General features: G+C 44.4%; 1 protein-coding gene and 1 non-coding gene across 3 annotated transcripts in view; both read left to right on the forward strand.

Annotated features, from left to right (window-relative positions):
* Positions 1 to 1,632: 1,632 nt before the first annotated feature.
* cct6a (chaperonin containing TCP1, subunit 6A (zeta 1)) overlaps positions 1,633 to 27,568 on the forward strand; it is a 38,033-nt gene continuing 12,097 nt past the window's right edge. Inside the window, exons 1-7 of one of the 2 annotated variants that reach the window (XM_078548767.1) lie at positions 1,633 to 2,016; positions 4,262 to 4,396; positions 10,148 to 10,321; positions 11,131 to 11,234; positions 18,438 to 18,548; positions 19,592 to 19,751; positions 20,457 to 20,539. In XM_078548767.1, coding sequence (XP_078404893.1) covers positions 1,909 to 2,016; positions 4,262 to 4,396; positions 10,148 to 10,321; positions 11,131 to 11,234; positions 18,438 to 18,548; positions 19,592 to 19,751; positions 20,457 to 20,539 — 875 coding nt within the window. In that variant the 5' untranslated portion in view covers positions 1,633 to 1,908. The remainder of the gene's footprint in view (positions 2,017 to 4,261; positions 4,397 to 10,147; positions 10,322 to 11,130; positions 11,235 to 18,437; positions 18,549 to 19,591; positions 19,752 to 20,456; positions 20,540 to 27,568) is intronic. The other variant, XM_078548768.1, reaches the window with a different exon arrangement.
* On the forward strand, positions 10,467 to 10,592 carry LOC144685107 (small nucleolar RNA SNORA15). The gene has a single exon (XR_013577626.1). It is a non-coding gene; the product is annotated as a small nucleolar RNA SNORA15 (small nucleolar RNA).

The following is a 27,568-nucleotide window of genomic DNA, read 5'->3' on the forward strand; positions in this document are numbered from 1 at the left end:
GGGGAGGGAGAGAGGGGAAACGGGGGGAGGAGAGAGTGGAAAGGGGGGGAGGAGAGAGTGGAAAGGGGGGGAGGAGAGAGGGGAAACGGGGGGGAGGGAGAGAGGGGAAACGGGGGGGGGGAGAGAGGGGAAACGGGGGGGGGGGGGGAGAGAGGGGAAACGGGGGGGGGGGGAGAGAGGGGAAACGGGGGGGGGGGGGAGAGAGGGGAAACGGGGGGGGGGGGGAGAGAGGGGAAACGGGGGGGGGGGGGAGAGAGGGGAAACGGGGGGGGGGGGGGAGAGAGGGGAAACGGGGGGGGGGGGAGAGAGGGGAAACGGGGGGGGGGGGAGAGAGGGGAAACGGGGGGGGGGGAGAGAGGGGAAACGGGGGGGGGGGGAGAGAGGGGAAACGGGGGGGGGGGGAGAGAGGGGAAACGGGGGGGCGGGGAGAGAGGGGAAACGGGGGGCGGGGAGAGAGGGGAAACGGGGGGGGGGGAGAGAGGGGAAACGGGGGGGGGGGAGAGAGGGGAAACGGGGGGGGGGGGAGAGAGGGGAAACGGGGGGCGGGGAGAGAGGGGAAACGGGGGGGGGGGGAGAGAGGGGAAACGGGGGGCGGGGAGAGAGGGGAAACGGGGGGGGGGGAGAGAGGGGAAACGGGGGGGGGGAAGGGAGGGGAGAGGCGAAATGGGGGGGGGGAAGGGAGGGGAGAGGCGAAACGGGGTGGGGGGAAGGGAGGGGAGAGGGGAAACGGGGTGGGGGGGGGGAGGGAGAAGAGAGGGGAAACGGGGGGGGGGAAGGGAGAAGAGAGGGGAAACGGGGGGGGGGAAGGGAGAAGAGAGGGGAAACGGGGGGGGGGGAAGGGAGAAGAGAGGGGAAACGGGGGGGGGAGGGAGAAGAGAGGGGAAACGGGGGGGCGGGGGAGGGAGAAGAGAGGGGAAACGGGGGGGGGGGGAAGGGAGAAGAGAGGGGAAACGGGGGGGGTGGGAGAGAGGGGGGAAACGGTGGGGTGGGAGAGAGGGGGGAAACGGGTGGGGTGGGAGAGGGGGAAACGGGTGGGGTGGGAGAGAGGGGGGGAACGGGGGGGTTGGAGAGAGGGGGAACAGGGGGGTGGGAGAGAGGGGGAACGGGGGGTAGGGGGGAAACGGGGGTGGGAGAGGGGGGAAACGGGGGAGGGGGAGGAGAGGTTGGGGAAAACGGGGAGGGAGGGGGAGGGGAAACGGGGAGGGAGGGGAAACGGGGGAACGTAGGGGGTAGGAGAGAGGGGAAAACAAAGGGAGGGGGAAGGAGAGAGGGGCAACGGGGGGGGTGGGAGAGGGGGGGAAACGTGGGTGATGGGAAACAGGGGAGTGGGAGAGAGGGGAAACGGGGGTGGGGGGAGAGGGGGGAAACGGGGGGTGGGGGGAGAGAGAGAGGGAAACGGGGGAGGGGGAGGAGAGGTTGGGGAAACGGGGGAGGGGGAGGAGAGATGGGAAATCGGGGAGGGGAGGGGAGATGGGAAAACGGGGGAGGAGGAGAGAGGGGAAAACGGGGAGGAGAGAGACTGGGGAAAACGGGGGGGGGGAGGAGAGAGACTGGGGAAAACGGGGTGGGGGAGACGGGAATATGGGCGTTGGGGGAGATAGGGGAATACGGGGCGGGGTGGGGAGGATGAATGGGGAATACGGGAGGAGGGTGATTGCTAGGAATGAGCGTGGAGTGTGGGGGAAGGGGATTGGGGAAGGGAGTATGTGGGTGTCGGTGGAGAGGAGGCTGGGATTAGATCATGAGGGGAGGGGCAAGGCATTTTGCTGAGATCATGTGGGGCTGTGATCCGGTTGACAGTCTAGTGAAGGACTGGGGGACTTACCCATTTAATAATTCGTGGCTTCATCCATTTCCAGAGTGAAAGTTCATTGTGCGAATTTTGCAACTGCACAGAGGATGCAATAAATGCCATTTGAATTTCAGTTCACTTGCTCTAACGTTTTTCTTAGGCTCGTTTCTGGTGCTGGAGATATCAAGCTTACCAAAGATGGTAATGTTTTGCTGCATGAAATGGTAAGTGTAGCATAGTTCCCATGAAAATATTCAGCTGGGGAAATGCTGCTGCATATTGCTGTAAGTAAATGAAGTCATAATTTGGGTGGACATTTTGAAAATTATGTGCCATGGGAGTTTAATACTCACATTACTGTAAATGTAACTGTGTCAACAGTGTTTTCCTTCCACAAAGTTCATCAGACATTGCCATATCCAGTATTGTGGAATTATCAGGCTGCTTATCCAACATCCAGTACTGGATGAGCAGAAATTTACTTCACTTGAATATTGGCAAGACTGGAGCTATTGTTTTCAGTCCCTGTTCCAAACCCTGCTCCCTAGCTACTGACTTCATTCCTCTCCATGGCAACTGTCGATGAGATTAAGCCAGACTGTTTCCAACCTCTGTCACATTTGATCCTGAGGTGAGCTTCCAACCTCATCTGTGCTGCCTTTTTCCACCTTGACTTTGTCCCTGTCTCAGCTCATCTGCTGCTGGAACCGTCATCCATTCCTCTGTTACCTGTTGTCTTGACTATTCCAATACACTCATGGCTGGTCTCCCACATTCTACCCTCCATAAAGTTGAGATCATGCAAAACTCTGCTACCTGTGTTTTAACCTCTCAGAATTGTTACAGCACAAAAGGAAGCCATTCGCCTTGTCATTCCTGCACTGGCTCTCCGAATGAACAATTTACCTAGTGCCATTGCCCCACCCTTTTCCCATAACCCTGCACATTCTTCCTTTTCAGATAACAATCTAATCCTTTGAATGCCTCGATTGAATCTGCCTCCACCACACCACACACTGCATTCCAGATCCTAACCACTTGCCGCGGAAAAGGTTTTTCCTCATGTCACCATTGCTTTTGCCATTTACTTTAAATCTGTGCTGTCTTCTTCTCGATCCTTCATTGCACCAAGTCCCCTTCCCCTTCCCCCCCCTGTGCTCACTGACCTTCATTGGAACTTCAAAAGTCAAGTAACTTCTTGATTTTAAAATTCACATCCTTGTTTTCAAATCCCTCCATGGCATTATCCTTCCGTATCCCTGTAATCTCCTCCAGCCCCCATAACCCTCCAAGATACCTGCACTCCTGGAATTTTGGCCTGTTGCACATTCCCAATCATAATTGCTCCACTTTTGGTGGCAAGTTATCCAAGCCCCAAGCTTTGGAATTCCCTTCCTAGAGGTGTCTACTTCACTTTTCCTTTTTAAGACACTCCTTAAAACCTGTGGCTTTGACTAAACTTTTGACCTAATATCTCCTTGTGTGTCATGCTTTGTTTTATAATGCTCCTGTGAAGCACCTCAGGACAGTTCATACATTAAATGTGCCAAAACAAAATTGAAATAGATTTATTTCTACAACAACTATTTCACAAGTCTTGTACAATTAATTGAAAAATTAGTAAACTAAGTTGAGTTTGAGGCCGTATGCTGGTTTAGTGGCTGAGATACTGGAACTTCTCCGGCTGAATGAAATGAAAACTGTCGCTTAGCTTTTTCCGAGGATGGCGAGGTGCGGTTCATGAATGCTAATAGTTCATTCAGTTGGCATTGCAACTTGTACTAGTCTGGGGTGTCCACAACTGTGCATTTTCACAAGGTTAGGAGTAAGAGACCAGGCCATAGTAACTTGGCTCAGCGATACCATACGCTGCCAACATCCAGAATTACTGGGGAGATGTATTATTCAAGCCAAGTTGTAGTACAGTATATTCATAGATTGCTTCAACTGGGGAAAAAAAATTGAAAAAACTTGCATTGTCATTCTTCATTTAATATTTGTAGGAGATTTGATTACCAAGCATTTGTTGGAGTAGATAGGAAAAGTAATTATTTCTGCTCGTGGTGGGGGCACATTCTTAAAATTAGAGCTAAGCCATTCAGGGTGTCACAAGTACCTCACGCAAAGGTCAGAGGAAATCTAGAACACTCCATCAAAAAGATGCTGAGTGTGGAGGGTCAGTTGAAAAATTAGGATTGATAGATCTTTGTTGGGAAGGTTATTAAGAGATATAGAACCTAAGTAGGTTTTGGAGTTAAGATACAGATTGGCCACGATCTGATTGAATGGTGAACAAGCTTGAGGAGCTGAATGACATCTTTCTGTTCTTATGTTCCTCAATCTAATGAAAAATAATTTCATCTGTTTTATAGGATCAGTAAGAAATAATAAATCCACGCATGTCAGTGGAATGTGTAAAAAAAAAAAAAAAAAAAATTGTTTTTGAATATACCAATTATTCCATTGCAGCAAATACAACACCCAACGGCCTCTTTAATTGCTAAAGTGGCTACAGCTCAGGATGATATGACTGGTGATGGCACCACTTCCAATGTGCTGATTATTGGCGAGCTGCTGAAACAAGCAGATCTCTACATTTCAGAGGTAACAAATGCACCACTTGGTTATGGTTTTGTTAAGTTAATACTTTAGAGGTGCATGTAATATGATTCTCAGCGGAGCTCAGTCATACAGGCAATTTGGAGCATTTGTTTTGATTCAAGTTCTAATGTGACCATGGCAGATTGTCTCACAGTAGTATGGAGGAATGTTCACCAATGATGGCAGTCCCCATTCTTAAATGGCATGGAATAAAGGGCCATAACTTCCGGTGGGGTGGCAATTGGTTACTTAACTTCAAACCCAGGCGATCCTATCTCTTCCAACACAGGTCAAGGACAGCTCAGTCAAAAGTAAAGAAGCCATGCCCCTTTATGCCCCCTTTTTTACGGCACCAGGTAAGTTTAAAGATCCCGCCAGGGAGAAGGTAAGTGTATAAGCGGGGAAGATTGTTGGGGGGGTCGGTGGTTCGGTAGTCGGAGGAGGGTCACTCGGCAGGGAGTTGGATAGTTTGGTGGGGGCAGGGTGGTGTAGTCAAGAGGTCCCGTGTATGTCGGGGCAGGTGGGTGTAGTTGCGGGGTCTGTGGGGGGTGGTGATCGTCATGTGTCCTGTTGGGAGGTCAGTACAGTAGTTACCCAAAAACTATAATTCTTCTGACTGTTCTACATTAGGAATTACCCAGAAACAGTCAGGAACATCCAAAGTTTGAGAGTTAGATAGCATTTTCAAATGACTCCCATTGCAGGGCAATTGCCCATTAGAAGTTTGAATTTTGCGGGCAATTGTCATGCAATCCCTACCTGGGAGCGTCACAAAATTGAATTTCTGGCCGAAAAGGGACCGATTGATGTAAATAAGTGTGGGTATTTAGAAATGCTTGGACCTTGCAGAAGTCAATTAAGAAGCTGTCCCCTGGGTTTGGAATCTTGTGTTACTGGAGAATGTCTTTGTACTTTGAAGTGTCATGGCATGAAAATTTTCAATCGGTGTATTTTGTTTTTAATAACAATGCTGTAAATTAAATACATAATTATCTGCATTTAAACAGCATCTTGGTTTTATTTGATGCTTTAAAATAGCAAAATAGCCCAGGACCCTTATCAAAAGAAAATTTTAAAAAAAAAATTCATTCAGGATATGTGGGCTTCGCTGGCTGGGCCAGCATTTATTTCCCATCCCTAATTGCCCTTGAGAAGGTGGTAGTGAGCTGCCTTCTTGAATCGCTGCAGTCCAGTGCTGTTAGGAAGGGAGTTCCAGGATTTTGACCTAGAGACAGTGAAGGAACGGCGATATATTTCCAATTTAGGATGGTGAGTGACTTGGAGGGGAACCTCCAGGTGGTGGTGTTCCCATGTATCTGCTGCCCTTCTCCTTCTAGATGGCAGCGATCGTGGGTTTGGAAGATGCTGTCTAAGGAGCCTTTGCAAGTTCCTGAAGTGCGCCTTGTAAATGATACACACTGCTACTGTGTGTCGGTGGGGAGGGAGTGAATGTTTGTGGATGTGGTGCCAATCAAGTGGGCTGCTTTGTCCTGGATGGTGTCAAGCTTCTTGAGTGTTGTTGGAGCTGTACTCATCCAGGCAAGTGGAGAGTATTCCATCACACTCCTGCCTTGTGCTTTGTTGATTGTGGATGGGCTTTGGGGAGTCAGGAGGTGAGTTACTTGTCGCACGATTCCTAACCTGTGACCTGCTCTTGTAGCCACAGTATTTATATGGCTAGTCCAGTTTCTGGCCAATTGTGTAACCCCCAGGATGTTGATAGTGGGGGGTGCAATGATAGTAATGCCATTGATGGTTGGATTCTCTCTTGTTGGAGATGGTCATTGTCTGACACTTGTGGCACGAATGTTACTTGCCACTTGTCAGCCCAAGCCTGGATATTGTCCAGGTCTTGCTGCTTTTGGACATAGACTTCTTCAGTATCTGAGGAGTCGCAAACGGTACTGAACATTGTGCAATCATCAGCGAATATCCCTATTTCTGACCTCATGATGGAAGGAAGGTCATTGATGAAACAGCTGAAGATGGTTGGGCGAAGGATACTACCCTGAGGAACTCTTGCAGTGATGTCCTGGAGCTGAGATGACTGACTTCCAACAACCACAACCATCTTCCTTTTGTACTAGGTATGACTCCAACCAGCAGAGAGTTTGCCCCCTGATTCCCATTTACGACCTTGATGTCAAGGGGAGTCACTCTCGTCTCACACTGGGAGTTCATCTCTTTTGTCCATGTTTGAACCAAGGCTGTAATGAGGTCAGGAGCTGAGTGGCCCTTGCGGAACCCAAAGTGAGCAGGTCATTGTGCAGCTTGATGGCCCTGTTGATGACCCCATCCATTACTTATGATTGAGAGTAGACTGATGGGACTGTAATTGGCCGGGTTGGATTTGTCCTGCTTTTGTGTACAGGATATACCTGGGCAATTTTCCACATAGCCAGGTCGATGCCAGTGTTGTAGCTGTACTGGAACAGCTTGGCTAGAGGCGTGGCAAGTTCAGGAGCACAAGTCTTCAGTACTATTGCCGGAATATTGTCAGGGCCCATATCCTTTGCGGTATCCAGTGCCTTCGGCTGTTTCTTGATATCACGTGGAGCAAATCGAATTGGCTGAAGACTGGCATCTGTGATGCTGGGGACCTCCGGAGGAGGCCGAGATGAATCATCCACTCGGCGCTTCTGGCTCAAGATTGTAGCAAATGCTTCAGCCTTATCTTTAGCACTGATATACTGGGCTCCTCCATCATTGAGGATGGGGATATTTGTGGAACCACCTCCTCCAGTGAGATGTTTTAATTGTCCACCACCATTCACAACTGAATAGCAGGACTGCAGAGATTAGATCTGATCAGTTGGTTGTGGGATCACTTAGCCCTGTCTATCACCTGCTTATGCTGTTTGGCACGCAAGTAGTCCTGTGTTATAGCTTCACCAGGTTGACTCATTTTTAGGTATGTCTGCTGCTGCTCCTCCTGGCATGTCCTCCTGCAATCTTCATTGAACCAGGGTTGATCCCCTGGCTTGATGGTATTGGTAGAGTGGTGGATATGCTGGGCCATGAGGTTACAGATTGTGTTCGAGTACAATTCTGCTGCTGCTGATGGCCCACAGCACCTCATGGATGCCCAGTCTTGAGTTGCTAGATCTGTTTGAAATCTATCCCATTTAGCACGGTGGTAGTGCCACACAACACGATAGAGGGTATCGGCTTTGTCTCCTCAACGACTGTGTAATGGTCACTCCTACTGATACTACCATGGACAGATGCATCTGTGGCAGGCAGGTTGGTGAGGGTGAGATCAAGTATGTTTTTCCCTCTTGCTTCCCTCACCACCTGCCGCAGACCCAGTCTAACAGCTATATCCTTTAGGGCTCGGTCAGTAATGCTGCTGAGCCACTCTTGGTAATGGTTATTGAGGTCCCCCACCCAGAGTACATTCTGTGCCTTTGTCACCCTTGTGCTTCCTCCAAGTGGTGTTCAACATGGAGGAGCACTGATTCATCAGCTGAGGTGGGAGAGGGTGGTATGTAGTAATCAGCAGGAGGTTTCTTTGCCCATGTTTGACCTGATGCCATGAGAGTTCATGGAGTCCAGAGTCCATGTTGAGGACTCCCAGGGCAACTCCCTCCTGACTGTATACTGCTGTGCCGCCACCTCTGCTGGGTCTGTCCATACCCAGGGATGGTGATGGTGGTGTCTGGGACATTATCTGTAAGGTATGATTCTGTGAGGATGACTGTCAGACTGTTTCTTGACTAGTCTGTGAGACAGCTCTCCCGATTTTGGCACTAGCCCCCAGATTTTAGTAAAGAGGACTTTGCAGGGTCAACAGGGCTGAGAATGCTGTTGTCATTTCTGGTGCCTAGGTTGATGCCGGGTGGTCCATCCAGTTTTGTTTCATTTTTTTGTGACTTGGTAGCAGTTTGATACAACTGAGTGGCTTGCTAGGCCATTTCAGTGGGCATTTTAAGAGTCAACCACATTGCTGTGGGTCTAGAGTCACATGTAGGCCAGGTAAGGTTGGCAGATTTCCTTCCCTAAAGGACATTAGTGAACCAGATGGGTTTTTACAACAATCGATTATGATTTCATGGTCATCATTAGACTTTTAATTCCAGATTTTTATTGAATTCAAATTCCACATGGTGGGATTTGAACCCGGGTCCCCAGGGCATTATCCTGGATCTTTTAAATCCGGGTCCCCAGAGCATTACCCTGGGTCTCTGCATTACTAGTCCAGCAAAATGCCATCGCCCAAGGTAAGGAATAGGTATTAGGTCAAGTGAGTTTTTAGGTTGTCAATTTTAAAGAGCTTCTTAAAAAGAGGAAAGAGCGGCATTCTGAGAGGGAATTCCAGTGCTCAGGGAGGGACTGCGTAGCCAGCAGAGCTGCTAAAATCAAATATGCAACAAGCCAGAAACAAGCATCGAGAACTCTGGTTGAAGAGTTAAGAACATAGGAGGAGGACTAGGCCATTCAGCCCATTGAGTTTGCTCCACGCCACTTTCCTGCATTTTCTCCATATCCCTTGATGTCATTATTATCCAGATTTCTGTCTGGAACATGTTCAATGATTGTGTTTCCACAGCCCTCTGGAGTAGAGAATTCCAAAGATTCGCCCCCCTGAGTGAAGAAATTCCTCCTAATCTCAGTCTGAAATGGCCTGCCCCAATTCACTTGTTCACTTGTCCAAGTCCTCTTGAATCTCCTTGCATCCTCCTCACAACTTGCATTCCTACCTAGTTTTGTGTCATAAGCAAATTTGTAAATATTACATTTGGTCCCCACATCCAAATTATTGATATAGGTTGTGAACAACTGTAGCCCAAGCACTGATCCTTGCGGTACCCCATTAGTAACAGCCTGACATCCTGATAATGACCCATTTATTCCTACTCTCTGTTTTCTGTCTGTTAACCAATTCTCAAACCATACCAGTATATTATCCCAATCCCCAATCCCATATGCTCTAATTTTGTTTACTAACCTATGTGGAACCTTATCAAAAGCCTTTTGCAAATCCAAATACAACATATCCACTGGTTCTCCTTTTATGCTACAAGTAACATCCTCAAAAAATTCCAACAGGTTTGTTAAACATGATTTTCCTTCATAAATCCATGTTGACTGCCTAAACATGTCATTATTTTCCAAATGTCTATTTATACATTCTCTATAATAGAACATTTTCCCTACAGTTAACATCAAACTAACAAGTCTGTAATTCTTTGTTTTCTCTCTCCCTCCTTAAATAATTGGGTTACATTTGCTACTTTCCAGTCTCAGATTTTGAAAGATAACCATCAATGCATCCACTATCTCTATAGCCATCTCCTTCAACACTCTGGGATGTGGTTCATCAGGTCCAGGGGATTTATCAACCTTCAATTAATTTTTTGAGCACTACCTCTTTATTAATTTTTTTCAGTTCCTCATTTTCACAAGCTTCTTGGTTCCCTAGTATTTCTGCAAGGTTTTCTATATAGACACAAAGTAATTGTTCAGTTTCTCTAGCATTTTCCTATTCTCCATTATAAATTCTCTTGTCTCCTCCCATAATGGACCCACATTTGTCCTTGCTAATCTGATCCTTTCCTACCTAAAGAAGCTTTAACAGTCCGCCTTTGTTTCTCGCTATCTTGGATTCATATTCTCTTTCCCCTTTCTTTATCAGTTTCTTGGTCCTCCTTTGCTGGATTCTAAATTCCTCCAATTTTAGAATTGCACCATGATGTAATTTGTTCAGTTTTCTGAGATTTGAATTTTTATGTGCAACGTGTCATTTCTTTTCAGGGCTTGCATCCCAGGATTGTGACTGAAGGGTTTGAAGCAGCTAAAGAAAAGGCCCTTGAGATTTTGGAGCAGGTGAAAGTAACCAAAGAGATGGACAGAGAGACACTTCTCAATGTTGCCAGGACATCATTGCGCACAAAGGTGCACAGAGAATTGGCAGATGTCTTAACAGAGGTATTTAAAATTTGTTCTCAGTCTTCAGTGCAGCATCATATTTTACTATTCAAGAGATTGCTATTGCCATTTAAGATATGTCCCTCATTTCCTTTCTGTCCTAGATGCATATTGGCAAGTAGGCAAGTAATTAGGTGTTAGCTGTGCATGACAGAATTCTGCATTAGCTCTTCTATAGTTAAAGCAGTCAGACATCATGCTAGAGTATTTTCACTTGATTGAAATTGGTGCTCTGCCCTGTCACAGCAACATTCAAAAGGTGAATACAAGGTTTTCTTGATGTGGATATTTCAAATCTATAATATGTTAAAACTTTTTCAATTACAAATTGCAATGACCACCTTCATATGGAAACTGACCATATAAATTTGTCACATATTAATTATACCCCTCATAGAGATGGCACAGCACCACCACTGGTGGGAAGAGCAATGTGACTTCTTTATTTTAGCATGTTTCCATAATAAACATGGATCTTGGAATTATACTGGATTTATATAAAAATGTGACAATTTTAAGCTAGAGACTAAATTATGTCTGCACACCCTTGTCCAATTATCCTGTGGTCTTTAACCTAATGGCACACAAGATTGTTTTCTTTGTCCAGTTTGATTCTCGGCAATAATTCATAGGATGAGTAAAGCAACATACTGCTGCAATGTAACAGTCTTGGAACTGTTTCTCTCATGGTTGCAGTTTAATTATGTAAAGATTTTCCTTCCAGAAAGTATTAAAATTGTGATATGCACAATATAATTGGTTGTTATGAGAAATGAACGTCCAACTATATAATGTTTGATCACTTTTAGGCTGTAGTTGATGCTGTGCTGGCAGTGAAGAAACCAAATGAACCCATTGATCTCTTCATGGTTGAGATTATGGAGATGAAGCACAAAACTGAGAGTGACACAAAGTAAGTATCAGCTAATAAAAGTTGACGGCAGAATGTTTACAACAGAATTATCTATCACAACCTTTTAGTCAATGGTTAGGGACCAACTTAGAATATTTGGACTCTAAATTTACTAAAATTGGTAGCAAAATTTAAACAGCAAAGTGTGGCTCAAAGTATTAAACGTGGAACAAGTTTGTTACTCAAAGGGGATCTTTGGAGCTGGTTATTCTTGGCAGAATGCTGTTCTAATGCTCTTATGTTAGTGGATTTATTCTTTTGAGTGAATTTTAAGCTGTAGAAACAGCACCCTTGTTTTGGAGTCCTGCAGGCTGAGTTGCAGACTGTCTGCTAGGTTTCTTTTATTATTGACTCCATTATTGAAAGTTAGTTTCTAATTTGTCACTTCTATTTTTGCTAATTTCCATTTCTTGTCCAAACAATCCTCAATGTTGAATTTAGGTTGGGGTTTATGTTAGGGTTGGTTTGAGTTAATTATTTACATAGTTAATGTGATTAACTCGTCTAATTTGTTTTTCTGTTAGTCGGGCTAGTGTGTAAGTTTTTGTGCTAATGGCATGACTCCAGTGCAGCACAGAAGCTAGGACTGTGGAATGTAGTCTGGCGAGAAGTTCAGCTTTGAGGTGCAGTTGTGAGTTATGTTTCAAGGGTTAAGTCACTTACTTTACCTTCAAGCTATTTTGGGAGACTGTTCAGGATGGTACATGCCTGTACAAAGAACAGACCATAATAAGGACAATCCCAGATTCATCTATGACTAAAAAGACCACACGTGCAGGAGATAGGTCTGAGTCCTTGTTCTCAAGCTGCTGCTATTTAAGTTGGAATTGCTGGGCGCACACCATATGTGAAGGGTTCCTGGAATGCATATTCCAAGAGGTGATCATCTCACTGGCAGGACAAGTTGGTAGTACATGAAAGCGTATGCTGGAAATACTCGGCAAGTCTGCAGAGAAAAGCAGAGTTAATGTTTTGGATTGAATGACCTTTCATCAGAACTGAAGAAAGATAGAAATGTAAGAGTTTTTAAGCCAATAGAAGGAGAAGGGGCAGGGAGAACTAAAGGGAAGGTCTGTGATAGGTTGGAGGGCAGAGGAGATTATCTAACAAAAGATTTCAAGATGCAACAGCCAAAAAGGGTGGTAATGGATAAAGAAACAAAGGTTGTGTCCATATGAGGCATGAATGGCTAGATGGCAACCGTCTGAATACAACATGCAGGGATAAATGCCCTCCACCTTATTTAAGACCTTTGTTTTGTTCTTGTATTCCCTTTTGAAGTTTAGTTACTGTGGTATTTCACATCTTTTTCCCTTGTCCCTTTCTGTAATTGCTTTAAACCTACTTGCATTATGATCACTGTTACCTGGGTGTTTTCCCTCTGCAACACTAGCCTTTATTTTCCAGAATTAAATCCAGCTTTGCTTCATTTCTTGTTGGGCTGGAAACACACCGATTAAGGAAGTTTGCCTGTACACATTTCTAGGCATGCTTCACCCTCTTTATCCTTCGCTCTTTTTTCTCCACAGTCTATGTTAGGGTACTTCAAACCTATTGCTCTTATTTTAGCATGACTTTAAAATTTGCTCTCAGATTTCCCCTCTATCTCCTGCTCAATATATGAGTGTCTACTTGATTCTCCAACCAAATAGATTTAATCTTTGAACTCTGTAGTATGTCAGTACAATAGAACTGTACTGTTATCTTTAATCAATATTACCACTTTTTTTTCCCCTTCCCAGTCCACCTGAATCCACTAACTAAAATGTTTAGTCCCCATTCTATCCCATGTTTAAGCCTGGTCTCCATTTTAGTTATTATATCAATGCTATGTGGCAACCTGCACTTGTAAATTGTCAATCTTATTTAACATGCCTTGCGTTCTAACACCATGCTTGGCGACATTTTTTCCTCCATTTAATTCCGTTCTTTCTGCACTATGCTTGGAGTTTTTCCTCCTGAACTCATTTGTAGCTGTGGGATGGCCACCTACTGAAACACACTATCCACAAGACTCTCTGCTTCCTGTATGCACTGTAGATAGCGCTTCCTTATATGTGGCTGAAAATAAGTGTCAATGGGGTATGAGCAGGCCATTTGGCCCCTTGAGCCTGCTTCGCCCTTCAATAAGATTGTGGCCTTAATTCCACTTTTCTACTGCTGCTTCCTCCCCCCTGCCAATAACGCTTCACTCCCTTGTTGCTAAAAAAGCTGTCTAACTCGGCCTTTAGTAATTCCACTGCTCTCTGGGGAAGAGAAATCAAAAAACGTAATAACTCTGAGAAAAAATTCCACTCCATTGCTGTCTTAAATGGGAGACCCCTTATTTTTAAACTGTGTCCTATAGTTCTAGGTCCCCCTCCCTCCGCCCATGAGAGGAAACATTTTCTCAGCATCTACCCAGTCAAGACGCTCAGAATCTTGTGTGTTTCAAATAGTCATTTGGTAGTACAGAACTTGAGTATTCCTGAAAAAAGAGACATACTGTTGAAGCTTTTCGTCTTTTACTCATCAGCACAGAATTCGCAAGACTACAAATTGTAAAGGAAACAACAATGAGAAGAGAGTGCTAATTGGTTGGCAAGTGGACTCTGATGGGTAGAGGGATTGCCATGGAGAATGCTCCAGGGAACAGTTATCTGCCAAGCCTTTGTTTAACATCAAACCAGGCAGTTCGATTCTGATTGGTGAAGGCATTGCCGTGGGAAACGAACCAGGGAATGGCAGTCCCTCAAGCTTTTGTTTAGTTGGAAAAAGGTGCAATGCGTAGACATGCTCCTTCTGTCTGCAAAGGACAGGGCCCTGTGTGTGAATCTATGTGGCTTCTAGCATGGGTAAGTGAGCCACACTGCGAGCCTGACTGGTAATCTTAAATTGGATTTCAGTGTAATTCTTAGTAGAATCAGGATTGTTTAGCAAATGTTGTCCAATCGCAGAATCACATCTAAGGTTGGACACTGTTTTGAGTTCTGCAAGCACAGGCTGGTTGAGTACAATCAGTGCTTTGCCTGTTGCGAACAGCTGAAGGGACATGCTGTTTCATCTGATCAGCCAGTTGTTAAGATGTGCAACCTACATATCTGGCATCGCACTGGGACTGAAATTTATATACCACATAACTCGTTTGTGTGATAGGTAGAAGGTCTTTTTGGCTTGACAGCAGTATCCTGTTAGTGGCTGCTACTGCATTGTAGAGCGTGAAATGGCTAACTTCACTTGTTGCTCAAAGTTTTGGGACACCTTACCCTTCCAGGGTAATCTGAGGTAGATGGGAGCACTTTTCAGGACCGTAAGTGACAGCCTTAAGCCCATTCATGAGTTTGCATGATAAACACCGAGTAATGATCTGATCAGGATTGTTTTGATGCACCCTATCAAGTTTGCATGGTGAGAAAATGCCTCAGGGCCCTATTTGAGGTTGCCGGTAAGGCCAATCTTGGAGTGTGTGGAATTGTAGGAATTCAAATACGTATATTGATCCATGAAATTAGGCTTGTGGTAGACAGTAGTAGAGAACCCATTCTCGACTAGCACATTAAAAAAGGGAGCTAATTTGACTGTTCTATTTCAAAGGTGAATTTGAGTGCAGGATGAACCCATTAGGTGTGTAAGGAAATTCTAGCATGTAGCTGCAAATTCAAAAATAACAAATATATCGTCTACATATCGAAAATATTCAAGGGGCAGGAGGTTAAGTGTCATTCCATCAAAAACGTGTTTCTCGTGGAAACAGACAAAGATGTTTGCAAGAGCTGGGCCAACGGGATCCGATGGCAACACCCATCTGTTTGGGCATACATAGTGTGGTTAAAACTGAACTCAATTGCACGAGTTGTTGAGTTCAATTGTTCAATGAATACCCAGATTCAAACAATGGTGGTATATCTAGATCGCTATAGTATTGTGACACGCTGCAAATGTGTATGGCTTCCTTGAGCGATACAATGGTGAATAGGCTAGCGATGTTGAATGGACACGGCATTGCTATTGATATGCAAGTCCTGTATGGTCTTCACAAAGGTGAAGAAACTCTTTACCGTGTATGTGGAAAACTTGCTTGGAACAAGTTGTAACAACCCTTTGGCCAATTCATGTTGTGCAGAACCAGTCATGGATAAGATAGGACGTAAAGGGGCATAACTTTTGTGTGTCTTGGGCAGCCCATACATATGCAGACACCGTGAGCTGTGAGGACGAATCCTATCATGCATACCACCCATCAGCTCGGTGCTCTTGCATGAGTCCACCAATTAGTGCTCTATTCTCATGCAGTATATAAATTGTTGTTCCCTTTACTGTTGGTATTCTTGCAAATTCTGTCCTGATGAGTGCAAGATGAATGATTCAAAAACATTTTTTTGTAATACTTATATGCTTCAATAATATTTATATGTTTCAATAAGAAAGAACATTAAACACATGGAGTGCACAGTGTAGATTAATGCAATGAAACAGGCTTGGGAAACAAAACAATCATGAGGAGGGACAAGATACTTGGACCTGTTTTCACTTGAGCTGAGGTGGCTAGGAGGAAATCTGAGGTCTTTTTAAAAGCATTAAGGGTTTTGATGGAGTGAAGAGAAAGATATTTCATCTGGATGAGGAGTTGGTGACAAACTGTCATCAAATTTAAAGTTATTGGAAGGGGTTAGGATTAATAACTTCACGCAGGCTGTTGGAACATGAGCTTTGAGGTGTTTCAGAATTCTAGAGGCCCTAATTGTAAAGCAGCACAAATTTAAAACTGCCTTTGGTTTGAAACAACTTAACTGTTGCTCAACAGGAGCTCTTTCTAAAGCATCAGCACTTGGTCAGGTTGAGTTTTTCTGAGAACCTTGCATTGATCTCTGCATCAGGTAATTGTGGAATATCATTGTCGATGGGTAAGGCTGTAGCTCAGAAGTGTGTCATAACGTCACTATTATAAGTCATAACAGCTCAAAAGGAGGCCCATTTAGCCGATCAAGTCCAGACCTGCTCTCTGTAGATTAATCCAGCCTGACTGATTCCCCATTTTATCCCTGTATCTCTGTAAGTTTATTTCCTTCAAGCACCTTTACAATTTCCTTTTGAAATCATTGTGTCCACTTCCACCAACCTCATGGGCAGCGAGTTCCAGGCCATTAGCACTTGCTACATAAAAAAAAAATTCTCCCTCTTATTCTCCCCTGTATCCCTTCACCAAAACCTTAAACCTGTGTCAACTAGTCTCTGTGAGATCGGCTAAGAAGAGCACCTTTTCTTTGTCTACCATCATAATCTCTATCAGATCTCCTCTCAACCTCCTTTGCTCCAAGAACAACCCCAGCTTCTCCAACCTAACCTTTGTCATTAAAATCCCTTATCAATGGACCCATTATGGTAAATCCTCGCACCTTCTCAAGGACCTTCACGTACTTCAGGAGCAACGCCAGGCATACATAAAAATGAGGTGTCAACCTGATGAAGCTGTAACACAGGACAACTTGGTATTTTTTTCGTACTTCATGGTATGTGGGTGCCACTGGGAAGGCCAACATTTGTTGTCCATCCCTAATTGCACTTGAACTGCGTGGCTTGCTAGACCACTTCTCAGAGCAGTTATGAGTCAGCCACGTTGCTGTGGGTGTAGAGTTCCATGTAGGCCAGATAGCAGAAGTCCTTCCCTAAAGGACATTAGTGAACCGGATGAGTTTTTATGACAACTAATGATAGCTTCATAGTACTGAGGCCAGCTTTCAGTTTCCATTTTTTAAATTAATTAATTGACTTTAAATTCCACCAGCTGCCATAGTGAGATTTGAACCCAGGGCAGCAGCCTAGGCCTCTGGCTTACTAGTTCAGTGATTACTACTATACCACCGTCTCTCCAGTATCATCAATTTTTAAATATAACAAATTTTTTTATGAATGGATTAAAAAGTAAACAGGAGAGACTTTATATTTATTCATGGGATGTGGGCGTCGCTGGCTACACCCTTATTGTTCATCCCTAATTACCCTTGAGAAGGTGGTGGTGAACTGCCTTCTTGAACCACTACAGTTCACGTGTTGTAGGTACACCCACAGTGCTGTTAGGAAGGGAGTTCCAGGATTTTGACCCAGTGACAGTGAAGGAACGGCGATATATTTCCAAGTCAGGATGGTGAGTGGCTTGCATGGGAACTTCCAGGTGCCGGTGTTCCCATGTGTCTGCTGCCCTTGTCCTTCTAGGTGGTAGAGGGCACGGATTTGGAAGGTGCTATTGAAGGAGCCTTGGTGAGTTTCTGCAGTAGGTGGTACACACTGTTGCCACTGTCCATCGGTTGCGGAGGGAATGGATGTTGAAGGTGGTGGATGTGGTGCCAATCAAACGGGTGTCTTTGTCCCGGATGGTGTCAAGCTTCTAAAGTGTTGTTGGAGCTGCACTCATCCAGGCAAGTGAGGAGTATTCCATCACACTCCTGACTTGTGCCTTGTAGATGATGGACAGGCTTTGGGGAGTCAGGAGGCAAGTTACTTGCTGCAGGATTCCCTGCCCCTGATCTGCTCTTGTAGCCACAGTATTTATATGGCTGGTCCAGTTCAGTTTTTGGTCAATGGTAACTCCCAGGATGTTGATAGTGGGGATTCAGCGATGGTAATGCCATTGAATGTCAAGGCAAGATGATTACATTCTCTCTTGTTGGAGATTGTCATTGCCTAGCACTTGCATTTATATTCTGTCTTTCATGGCCACCAGAGATCTCAAAGCACTTTACACTCCGGCCAATGAAGTACTGGAGAAGTGTAGTGACTGGTAATGTGGAAAACACAGCAGCCAATTTGTGGACTGCAAATTTACAGAAACAAAAGTGTGATAATCGCCAGATAACCTGTTTTGTAATGTTGATTGAAGGATACATATAGTCCAGGACACTCTTTTGGCACTTCACAATAGTGCCATGGGATCTTTTAAGTTTCTATGAGAAGGCAGTCAGGTTTAACATATTGTCCAAAAGACAACACCTCTGGCAGTGCAGCGTGCCCTCAGTATTGTATTGAAGTATTGACCTTGAGTTTTGTGCTCAAGTCCTAGAGTGGGCCTTGAACCTACAACCTTCTGACTGACAGTCAAGAGAGCTACCAGCACTTAGATTAGTGGAGTCTGTTTATTTGAATTTAGTTTTGTATTGATTAAAGTATTCCTTTCATGATTATTCCCTTTTTGAGTAACGATTATAACTGGAACTTTTCATTTTGTAGCCTGGTGAGAGGACTGGTGTTGGATCATGGTGCTCGTCACCCAGATATGAAGAAAAGAGTAGAAGATGCTTACATTCTTACCTGCAACGTTTCACTGGAGTATGAAAAGACGTAGGTGCAGTCAGGCTTTGCAATTCCTGAAGTTAAACTGAATTAAAACCACAAGTTTTATGGTAGAGGTACCTATTTCCTTTATAGCAAGCTCTGTTGAGAGCAGGAATTTAGATTAAAGGGCATTGAATTTCTTTGTCTTGTCTTGCTGAATCTATTGTTATAACAACTTCTATTTACATAGTGCCGTCAATGTAATAAAACATCCCAATGTGCTTGACAAGAGCATTATAAAACAAAATATGACACTAAGCCACATAAAGAGATATTAGATCAGATGACCAAAAGCTTGGTCAAAGAGGTGGTTTTTAGTACGTTGCTTAAAGGAGGAAAGCAGGGTAAAGAGGTTTAGGAAGGGCGTGCCAGGGCTTGGGGCCCAGGCAACTGAAGGCACAGCCACCAATAGTGGAGCCAGTAAAATCAGGGATGCTCAAGGTGCCAAAATTAGATGAGCACAGATATCTCAAAGTGGTGGGGTTGGAGGAAATTAAAGATGGGAGGGATGGTAAGACCATGGAGGGATTTGAAAACAATGAGTATTTTAAAATCAAGATGTTGTTTGACTGGGAGTCAGTGTGGATCAACAAGCACAGGGATGATGGGTGATCAAGATTTGCTGTGAGTTAAAACATAGGCAACAGAGTTTTGGATGATTTAAAGTTTACATTGGTAGAATGTGGGAGACTAGCCAAGATTAAGTTGGAATTGTTGAGTCCAGAGGTAACAAAGGCTTGAATGAGGGGGTTCAGCAGTAGATGAGCTGAGATGGGCAGAATCAGGTGATGTTACAGAGGTTGAAATAGGTGGTCTTGGTGTTCTGTAATTGTTTTAATATCTTCTAGAGATTGTAACTTATAATTCTGTTTAATGGTATTCAAAATAATGCCTGATCCAGATTGCTAAATTAAAACCGATACTATGCTGAATATTTGTGGCCATCAATTGCTTTTACTGGCTTGAAAAAGACTTGATAAAGCTTTAACTCTGTTGGTATTTTGCCTGTAAATATCGTGCAGTAACGAGTCATTTTTATTTGTCCCCAGAGAAGTAAACTCAGGATTCTTCTACAAAAGTGCTGATGAAAGGGAAAAGTTTGTACAAGCTGAGAGGAAGTTCATTGAAGACAGAGTTAACAAAATTATAGCACTGAAGAGAAAAGTTTGTGGTGAATCTAATAAAGGATTTGTAGTTATTAACCAAAAGGTTGGTGCTTTGGTGGCTCCATGTCATTATGCTTTTTTCTTCTTACCAATCTTTGCTCTCATGAAAGTGTTGACTCCTTACTGTTGGCACTGGTCCTTTCTCATCACCTTGCCCCAAATAGCCATTACTTCATAGAAGAACCACGACTGGGAGTATCAGCAAATTATTTAACTTGACTTCCTCTGACAGACACATACATTTTTAGCAGGGATCACTGGATAACAGTTGTAGAATTAAATTTTTTTTTAAATCCTGCACCACCACCAACACCACTGTCACAAAAGAACAAATTGGACTTGCTCAACTCCTGCCTTGGCTGCAATTTTTTAATGTTTTAGTTAACCCTAATTTCTCAACCTAATATTTGAGCAACAATAACTTGTCTCGAAACATAGTTGTAACCAAATTTCAAAAGATAATTCACCCTTTCATAAAAATCACTCAAATTGGTTTTCAGGTGAGGGAATAGTATTTGCATCTGTATTTTGCTGCCATGCTTCCTACTTTCATTTGAATGTAGCAGGGCACTTGGTTTGATTCAGTTGTTGTCTCTATCTGAATATTTTTATTCCCATCAGTTTATAACTTTAGGTTGATGTTTCAATTTGAAATTTTACTGCAGATTTATTCTCCCCACCGTACCTACTTTACATTTGTAACTGGAGTTTTCTATCATTTAAATTTAACATCGATTTTGATTTTCAGGGTGTTGATCCATTATCATTGGATGCATTTGCAAAAGAAGGCATTGTGGCACTGAGAAGAGCAAAACGAAGAAACATGGAGAGGTTGGTTCTGTTAAATAAATGTGATGTTTGCAAAAATCTGTTAGAATAGTGGCTGTAGTCTGTAGTGATTGCCCTCCTGTGGCAGAAAGTAAGCAGGGTACCTTTTTTCAGTGAAACTTGGAACTAATTCAGGCCTCTGGTAGACCAAGTGATCCCATAAAAGAGCCAAGCAAGTCCACAATGCTCCATGCCACTGATTGTCCAGACGCTCTGGTTCACTGTTGGAAACTGGAGCTGTGGAGCAGTCGCTTGGGCTGAGATTATTCCCAGTTGGCTCTAAATAATGCCACAAACTAATGCTCGAAAGAGCAGGATAATTGTGGTTGGTGAAATGGTGGGAATTTATCAATGGTTCTGGTGGCTAGCATGATTTTTGCTGATCATTAAGTAGAGGTAGTTCTCTCCTTTACGGTTTTCCTGTAAATATTCAGTATTGTTTTTCCAACCTCTGTAAACCTTAGCCACCCCAGAATGCACCCAAGTGCTCCTGATTTGGACATGGGAAAGATTGCAATAATAAAAACATAAAACTAAGTACAATTGCAAATTATTAAAGTAACCCTGTTCTACATCCAAGAAATTTATATGGAGTCTCAATGCACCAAAATGCCCAAGGCACTTAACCAACGATCAGAAAAAACTTTGACACCAAGGCACAGGAGATATTTGAATGGATGACTAAAACCTTGGTCAGAGATAAGTTTTAAGGAGCATCTTCAAAGGAGGAGAGAGACACAGAGGTTTAAAGAAAGTCTTGCATTTACACGCTGCCTTTCAAGACATTCTGAAGTGCTTAACATGATTCCATTCTTATCTATCTAATCATAGCCAGAGAATCACTTCCAATGGCATCGCTTTCTGCTCCCACACTCTTACTTATGATGTCCCCCCAAGGATCTATCCTTGACCCCCTCCTATTTCTTATCCACATGCTGCCCCATGGCGACATAATCTGAAGGCACACTGTTAGTTTTCACGTGCACTGATGATACCCAACGCTACTCTACTTCACCACCACCTTTCTCAACACCTTCACTGTTGTGAAATTATTAAACTGCTTATCCAACATCCAGTACTGGATGAGCAGAAATTTCCTCCAATTAAATATTGGGAAGACAGGAGCCATTGTTTTCAGCCCTTGCTTCCCAACTACTGAATCCACCCGTCTCTCTGGCAACATTCTGAGATTAAGATGGTTTTTTTGTAACCTTGATATCATGATTGATCCTGAGATGAAGTTCTGACCTCATATTCATACCATCACTAAGACTGCCTGTTCTGACCTTTTATGTGGCATCTTATCAAATGCCTTTTGAAAATCCCAACTATATTACATCATCTGGTCCCCTGTTATCTAGTGTCGATCTGTTGCTCGTCAGGATGATTGTCTTCCATAAGTCCAAAGATGGCTGATGAAGTCAATTCAGGATCTGTAGACTTGATGGCACAGAGGGCATTTGTTCTCATGTGAGATGTCTAATCGTGTTTTATTAATTCAGGTCATGGCGTGTTCTTTCGCTGCTTTCATTTTTCCTCTTCAACTTGTCGTTGGATCTCAAAATGCTGGGATCCTTTTCACACTCTGCTGCCATCTGGTTTGATCCAGGCTGGTGATGTCCCAGCAGTTGGTGACAGTGTTGCATTTCTTCATATTGGCTTTCAGCATATGCTTTAAGAGCTTCTTCTTTCGTTCTCTGGTGCATCTGCCCTGACTGAGCTGGGAGAAGAAGACTTGCTTTGGGAGCCTGATATCTGACATCTGAACTATGGGACCAACCCAACGAAGCTGATGGCGAATGTCATAGCCTTAATATTTCTGGTGCCTTTTTGTGAGAGGACACTGATGTTGGTGTGTTTGTCCTCTCACATAAAGCACAAGATCTTCTGCAAGCAGCGTTGATATGATTCCTGCCGTGCGTTGTCAGTGTTTCAGCCCCATACAGTAAGATAGGGATCACAACCGCTCGGTAGACCATGAACTTGGTTTCGATTTTGATTTTTGTGATCTTCAAACACTCGTTTCCTAGGGTGACCAAAGACTGCATCAGCAGATTTCAAGCGCTGCTGGATTTCTTCGATATTTTCCAGGCACTCATCATGAATCCTAATTGATGGGGCTGGGGCCTATACATTTAGAGCTTGCCGATGGAGGACTTTGGTCTTCTGAATGTTGAGTGTAAGTTCCCATCTTGTGTGCCTCAGTAAATACATCGATTCTCTGGAGATCCGTTTCTGACATTAGCATCGTCAACATTGGAGCTCAATGATTGAGGTAGGGTGGTCTTAGTTTTTGATTGGAGGCATCTGAGATTAAATAGTTTACTATCCTTTTTATAAATAAACTGCACTTCAGCAGGAAGCTTGTCTCTAGTGAGATGGAACATGACAGCAAGAAAGATTGGCGGGGGGGAGAGTTGGGGCGATGACACAACCTTGTTTGACTCCTGTCTTAACCTCAAAGGGGTCTGTAATGGATCTGCTTTTAAGGATCACTGCTCATATATCATGAGGCAGGCGAAGGATGGTAATGAATTTTAGAGGACATGCTTCAGCAGGATCCTGCGGAGTGCCTCTCAATTTACAGAGTCAAAGGCCTTTGTCAAGTCAGAGAACACTGTAGAGAGATTGATGTTGGTCGTGACATTTTTCTTGTAGTTGGTGAGCTGTAAAAATCATGTTGGCCATGCCTCTCAATCTAAACCCGCATTGAGATTTGGGGAGTAGCTATTCAGCAGGTGTAATAAGTCAGTTCAGAGTTCTTGCAATAATCTTTCCTGCAATGGAAAGCAGGGAGATGCCTCTGTATTTTCCACAGTTGGATTTGTCCGTTTTCTTGAAGATTGTCACAATCATGGTGCCTGGAGATCATTTGGGACTTGCTCTTCATTCCTTTTCATTCCAGATCTGTAGGATAGAGGCACGGAGCTAGAATGTTGTTCCTTTCCTCCATGCTTAAAGATGTCAGCAGAGATTCCATCACCACCTGCTGCTTTGTTGTTCATGTGTGTGATGGTTTTCATCACTTTTTCATAGGCATTGGTGAAGTTCTGAACTTGGCTGTAACTGGGTGTTGTGGGATGGAGTTGAAGACACTTGTTGTGTGGAACTACCATCATGCTAAATGGGATAGATTTCAAATAGATCTGCCATTGAAGACTGGCAACCATGTGGCGCTGTGGGCCATTAGCAGCAGCAGAATTGTTTATAACCACAATTTGTAAGCTCATGGCCCACAGCGCCATATCACCCACTCTACCATTACCACCAAGTCAGGGGATCAATGAAGGGTGCAGGAGGGCATGCCAAGAGCAGTACCAGGCACACCTAAAGATGAAGTGTCAACCTGGTGAAGCTATAGCAAAGGACTACTTGCGTGCCAAACAGCGTAAGCAGCAAGTGATAGAGCTAAGTGATTCCACAACCAAATGATCAGACCTGAGCTCTGCAGCCCTGTCACATCCAGTCATGAATGGTGGTGGACAATTAACTCACTAGAGGAGGAGGCTGCACTATCCCCATCCTCAAATGATAGGGGAGCCCGGCACAACAGTGCAAAATTTGAGCTTCAAGCATTTGCAACAATCCTCAGCCAGAAGTGCAGAATAGATGATCCATCTCAGCCTCCTCAGGAGGTCCCCAGCATCACAGATGCCAGTCTTCAGCCAATTCGATTCATTCTATGTGATATCAAGAAATGGCTGAAAGCACTGGGTACTGCAAAGACTATGGGCCTTGACAATATTCCAGCAATAGTACTGAAGACTTGTGCTCCAGAACTTGCCGTGCCCCTAGCCAAGCTGTTCCAGTACAGCTACAATGCTGGCATTTACCCAATGTGGAAAATTGCCCAGGTATGTTCTGTACACACAAAACAGGACAAATCCAACCCGGCCAATTAGCTCCCCATCAGTCTACCCTTGATGATCAGTAAAATGATGGAATGGGTCATAAACAGTTCTGTCAAGCAGCACTGGCTTAGCAATAACCTATTGACGTTCAGTTTGTGTTCCGCCATGGTCCTGACCTTGGTTCAAACATGGACAAAAGAGCTGAACTTCCGAGGTGTGGTGAGAGTGATTGCCCTTGACATCAAGAAAGCATTTGACCGAGTGTAGTATCAAGGAGCCCCAGCAAAATTGGAGTCAATGGGAATTGGGGATAAACTCTCCACTGGTTGGAGTCATAGCACAAAAGAGGGTGCTTGTGGTTGTTGGAGGCCAATCATCTCAGTTCCAGGACATCACTGCAGGATTCCTCAGTGTAGTGTCTTAGGCCCAAAAATCTTCAGCTGCTTCATCAATGACCTTCCTTCCATCTTAAGGTCAGAAGTGGGGCTGTTCGCTGATGATTGCACGATGGTCACTATTCGTGACTCCTCAGATACTGAAGCAGTCCATGTCCAAATGCAGCAATAATATCCAGGCTTGGGCTGACAAGTGGCAAGTAACATTTGTGCCACAACTGCCAGGCAATGACCATCTCCAGCAAGACAGAATCTAACCACCCCTTGATGTTCAATGGCATTACTATCACTGAAACCCCACTATCAACATCCCGGGAGTTACCATTGACCAGAAACTAAACTGGACTAGCCATATAAATACTGTGGCTACAAGAGCAGAGGCTAGGAATCCTGCGACGAGTAACTCACCTCCTGACTCCCCAAAGCCTGTCCTCCATCTACAAGGCACAAGCCAGGAGTGTGATGGAATATTCCCCACTTGCTTGGATGAATGCAGCTCCAACAACACTCAAGAAGCTGGACATCATCCAGGATAAAGCCCATCCACAAACATTCACTCCTTCCACCACCGATGCACAGTGGCAATAGTGTGTATCATTTACAAGATGCAATGCAGGAACTTGCCAAGGCTTCTTAGACAGCACCTTCCAAACCTATGACCACTACCATCTAGAAGGACAACAGCAGCGGAGACATGGGAACACCACCACTTCGAAGTTCCCCTCCACCACTCACCATCCTGATTTGGAAATATATTGCCATTCCTTCACTGTCGCTGGGTCAAAATCCTGGAATTCCCTCCCTAACAGCACTGTGGGTGTACCTACACCACGTGGACTGCAGTGGTTCAAGAAGGCAGCTCACCACCACGTTCTCAAGGGCAACTAGGAATGAGGAATAGATTCTGGCATCGTCAGCGAGGCCCACACCCGTGACCGAATTTTTTTTGAAAAAAAGACACTTTCGACCTGTCTGCCCACCACATGTTCTTCATGTCACGTGTGTATCTTTGTACCTTAGCCATTCGTTGTTGGTAAGCCAGTTTCTTTTGCGTTGAGTTTGGGTCGTTCTACCGGGCACAGAAGGTCCTGCCTTTGTGATCAATCGGTTCGTTGATATCCTGACCTTTCTCATCAAATCAATCCTGATGTTTCCTGACAGAAACTTCAAGTGTCTCTTTGCCAGCATTGATGATATTAGACTGAAGGACATCCCATGTACTGTGGACACTCTTCTGTTCTTCATTGAAGTTTGAAAGCTTTTCCCTCGGGCATTGTTGGAATCGGCCTCTTTTGCTTGAATCCTTCAGAGCTTCAACATTGATCTCTCATGGACTCCTCTTCTGTTGTTTGAAAGCCAGTTTGGACATAATTGAACGAACAAGTCGGTGATCAGTCCTCAGCTCATGTCTTTGGTCTGGTGGTGTGGACACCTTTATGATTCTGGGCACTGACGATGGCGTTATCGATCAGGTGCCAGAGCTTGGATCGTGGGTGTTGCTGTGATTTGTTCTTCTGGCAGAGCAGGCTATGGGTGATGATAAACCCATGTTCTGCGCATTGGTAAGAAAAAGAATGGTGTTAGAGTTCACATTTCCGATGTTTCCATTCCAGAGATTAGAATCTCTTCCAACTCAGTCTCCGAGAAGAATAAACCTGGAACCCCACAGAGAATTTGGTTCCTTGGTTTCATTGTCAGCTTCTAGAGTTGGGGTATATGCACTGAGGTAACTTGTAAAACTGGCTCATAAGCTTATTCTTGATGGAAAATGCAACTCCCTGAACTCTGCATTCTTCTTCGGATTTCCCTTTCCAGAAGAAAGTATAATCACCTCGGAGTTCCTTGTCTGCCTGCCTCCAGCTCCCAGGGTCTTATTCAGAGTTGATGTTGATGTCATATCGCTGGAGCTCTCGGGCAACAAACGCAGTGGCGTTTGCTCGCAGGTGTCCTGTTGTTCCAGGTCCCAAATCTTTACTAATAGCGTCTTTTATGTGTTACCACAGAAGGCGTTTCCTCTGGACATGGCTATCCAGGCGGGAGAGGTGAGGCAAACTATGTTTCGGGCACCTTTTCTAGCTCCCCAATAAGGGGTGCGCAGAGTGGATTCTAAAGAGGGCTGTTCAGTCACAGTTACAGCTACCAAAAGGCACCTGTGCCTCATCTAGATGCCAGACAACTATCTTGTAAGTGCCTCCTACGTGCCAGATCATGAATGGAAGGTTTGAGACAACGCAGTCCTGTTCCCGTCGCCATTTGCTGTTTGGCAAAGGGCTTAGAAGATGTTCTCGGAAAGAAAGATGCCAGTGAATGATATATTTTAGTGTGGACAAACCGTTGCACACCGGCTTCCACATGTGTCTTGACAGAACGAAACCTTGATCCAATGGCAAGGAAACCAAGACGTTTGGAGGTCTTGTTCTGTTGCAGCCTTGTCCGTCAGAATAGCAGTTGAGATATTTCAGATGGCACATTTTTCTCCACCTGTTCTGCCATTGAGGACTTGTTTGCCAGAGCCCTGTCGAGGATTCCTAACTGGCCTTCGTGGTAAACGAAGTTGCCAAGGACATAACTGTTCTTCACCCTTTTTTGAATCAACCCTTTCTTATTCATTGCCCAGGTTCTGCAGTGAGGACAAGGGGATGAACTTTGGAACTCTTTATTTTATCTACCCTACTAGTTACATCCTCAAAAAAAAATTAATAAATTTGTCAATACAATTTCCTTTCGTAAAACTATGTTGACACTGTCTGATCATACTGTGCTTTGCTGAGGGCATTGCTAAGACT

Source organism: Cetorhinus maximus, chromosome 9 (genome assembly GCF_964194155.1).
Source record: "Cetorhinus maximus chromosome 9, sCetMax3.hap1.1, whole genome shotgun sequence".
NCBI lineage: Eukaryota > Metazoa > Chordata > Chondrichthyes > Lamniformes > Cetorhinidae > Cetorhinus > Cetorhinus maximus.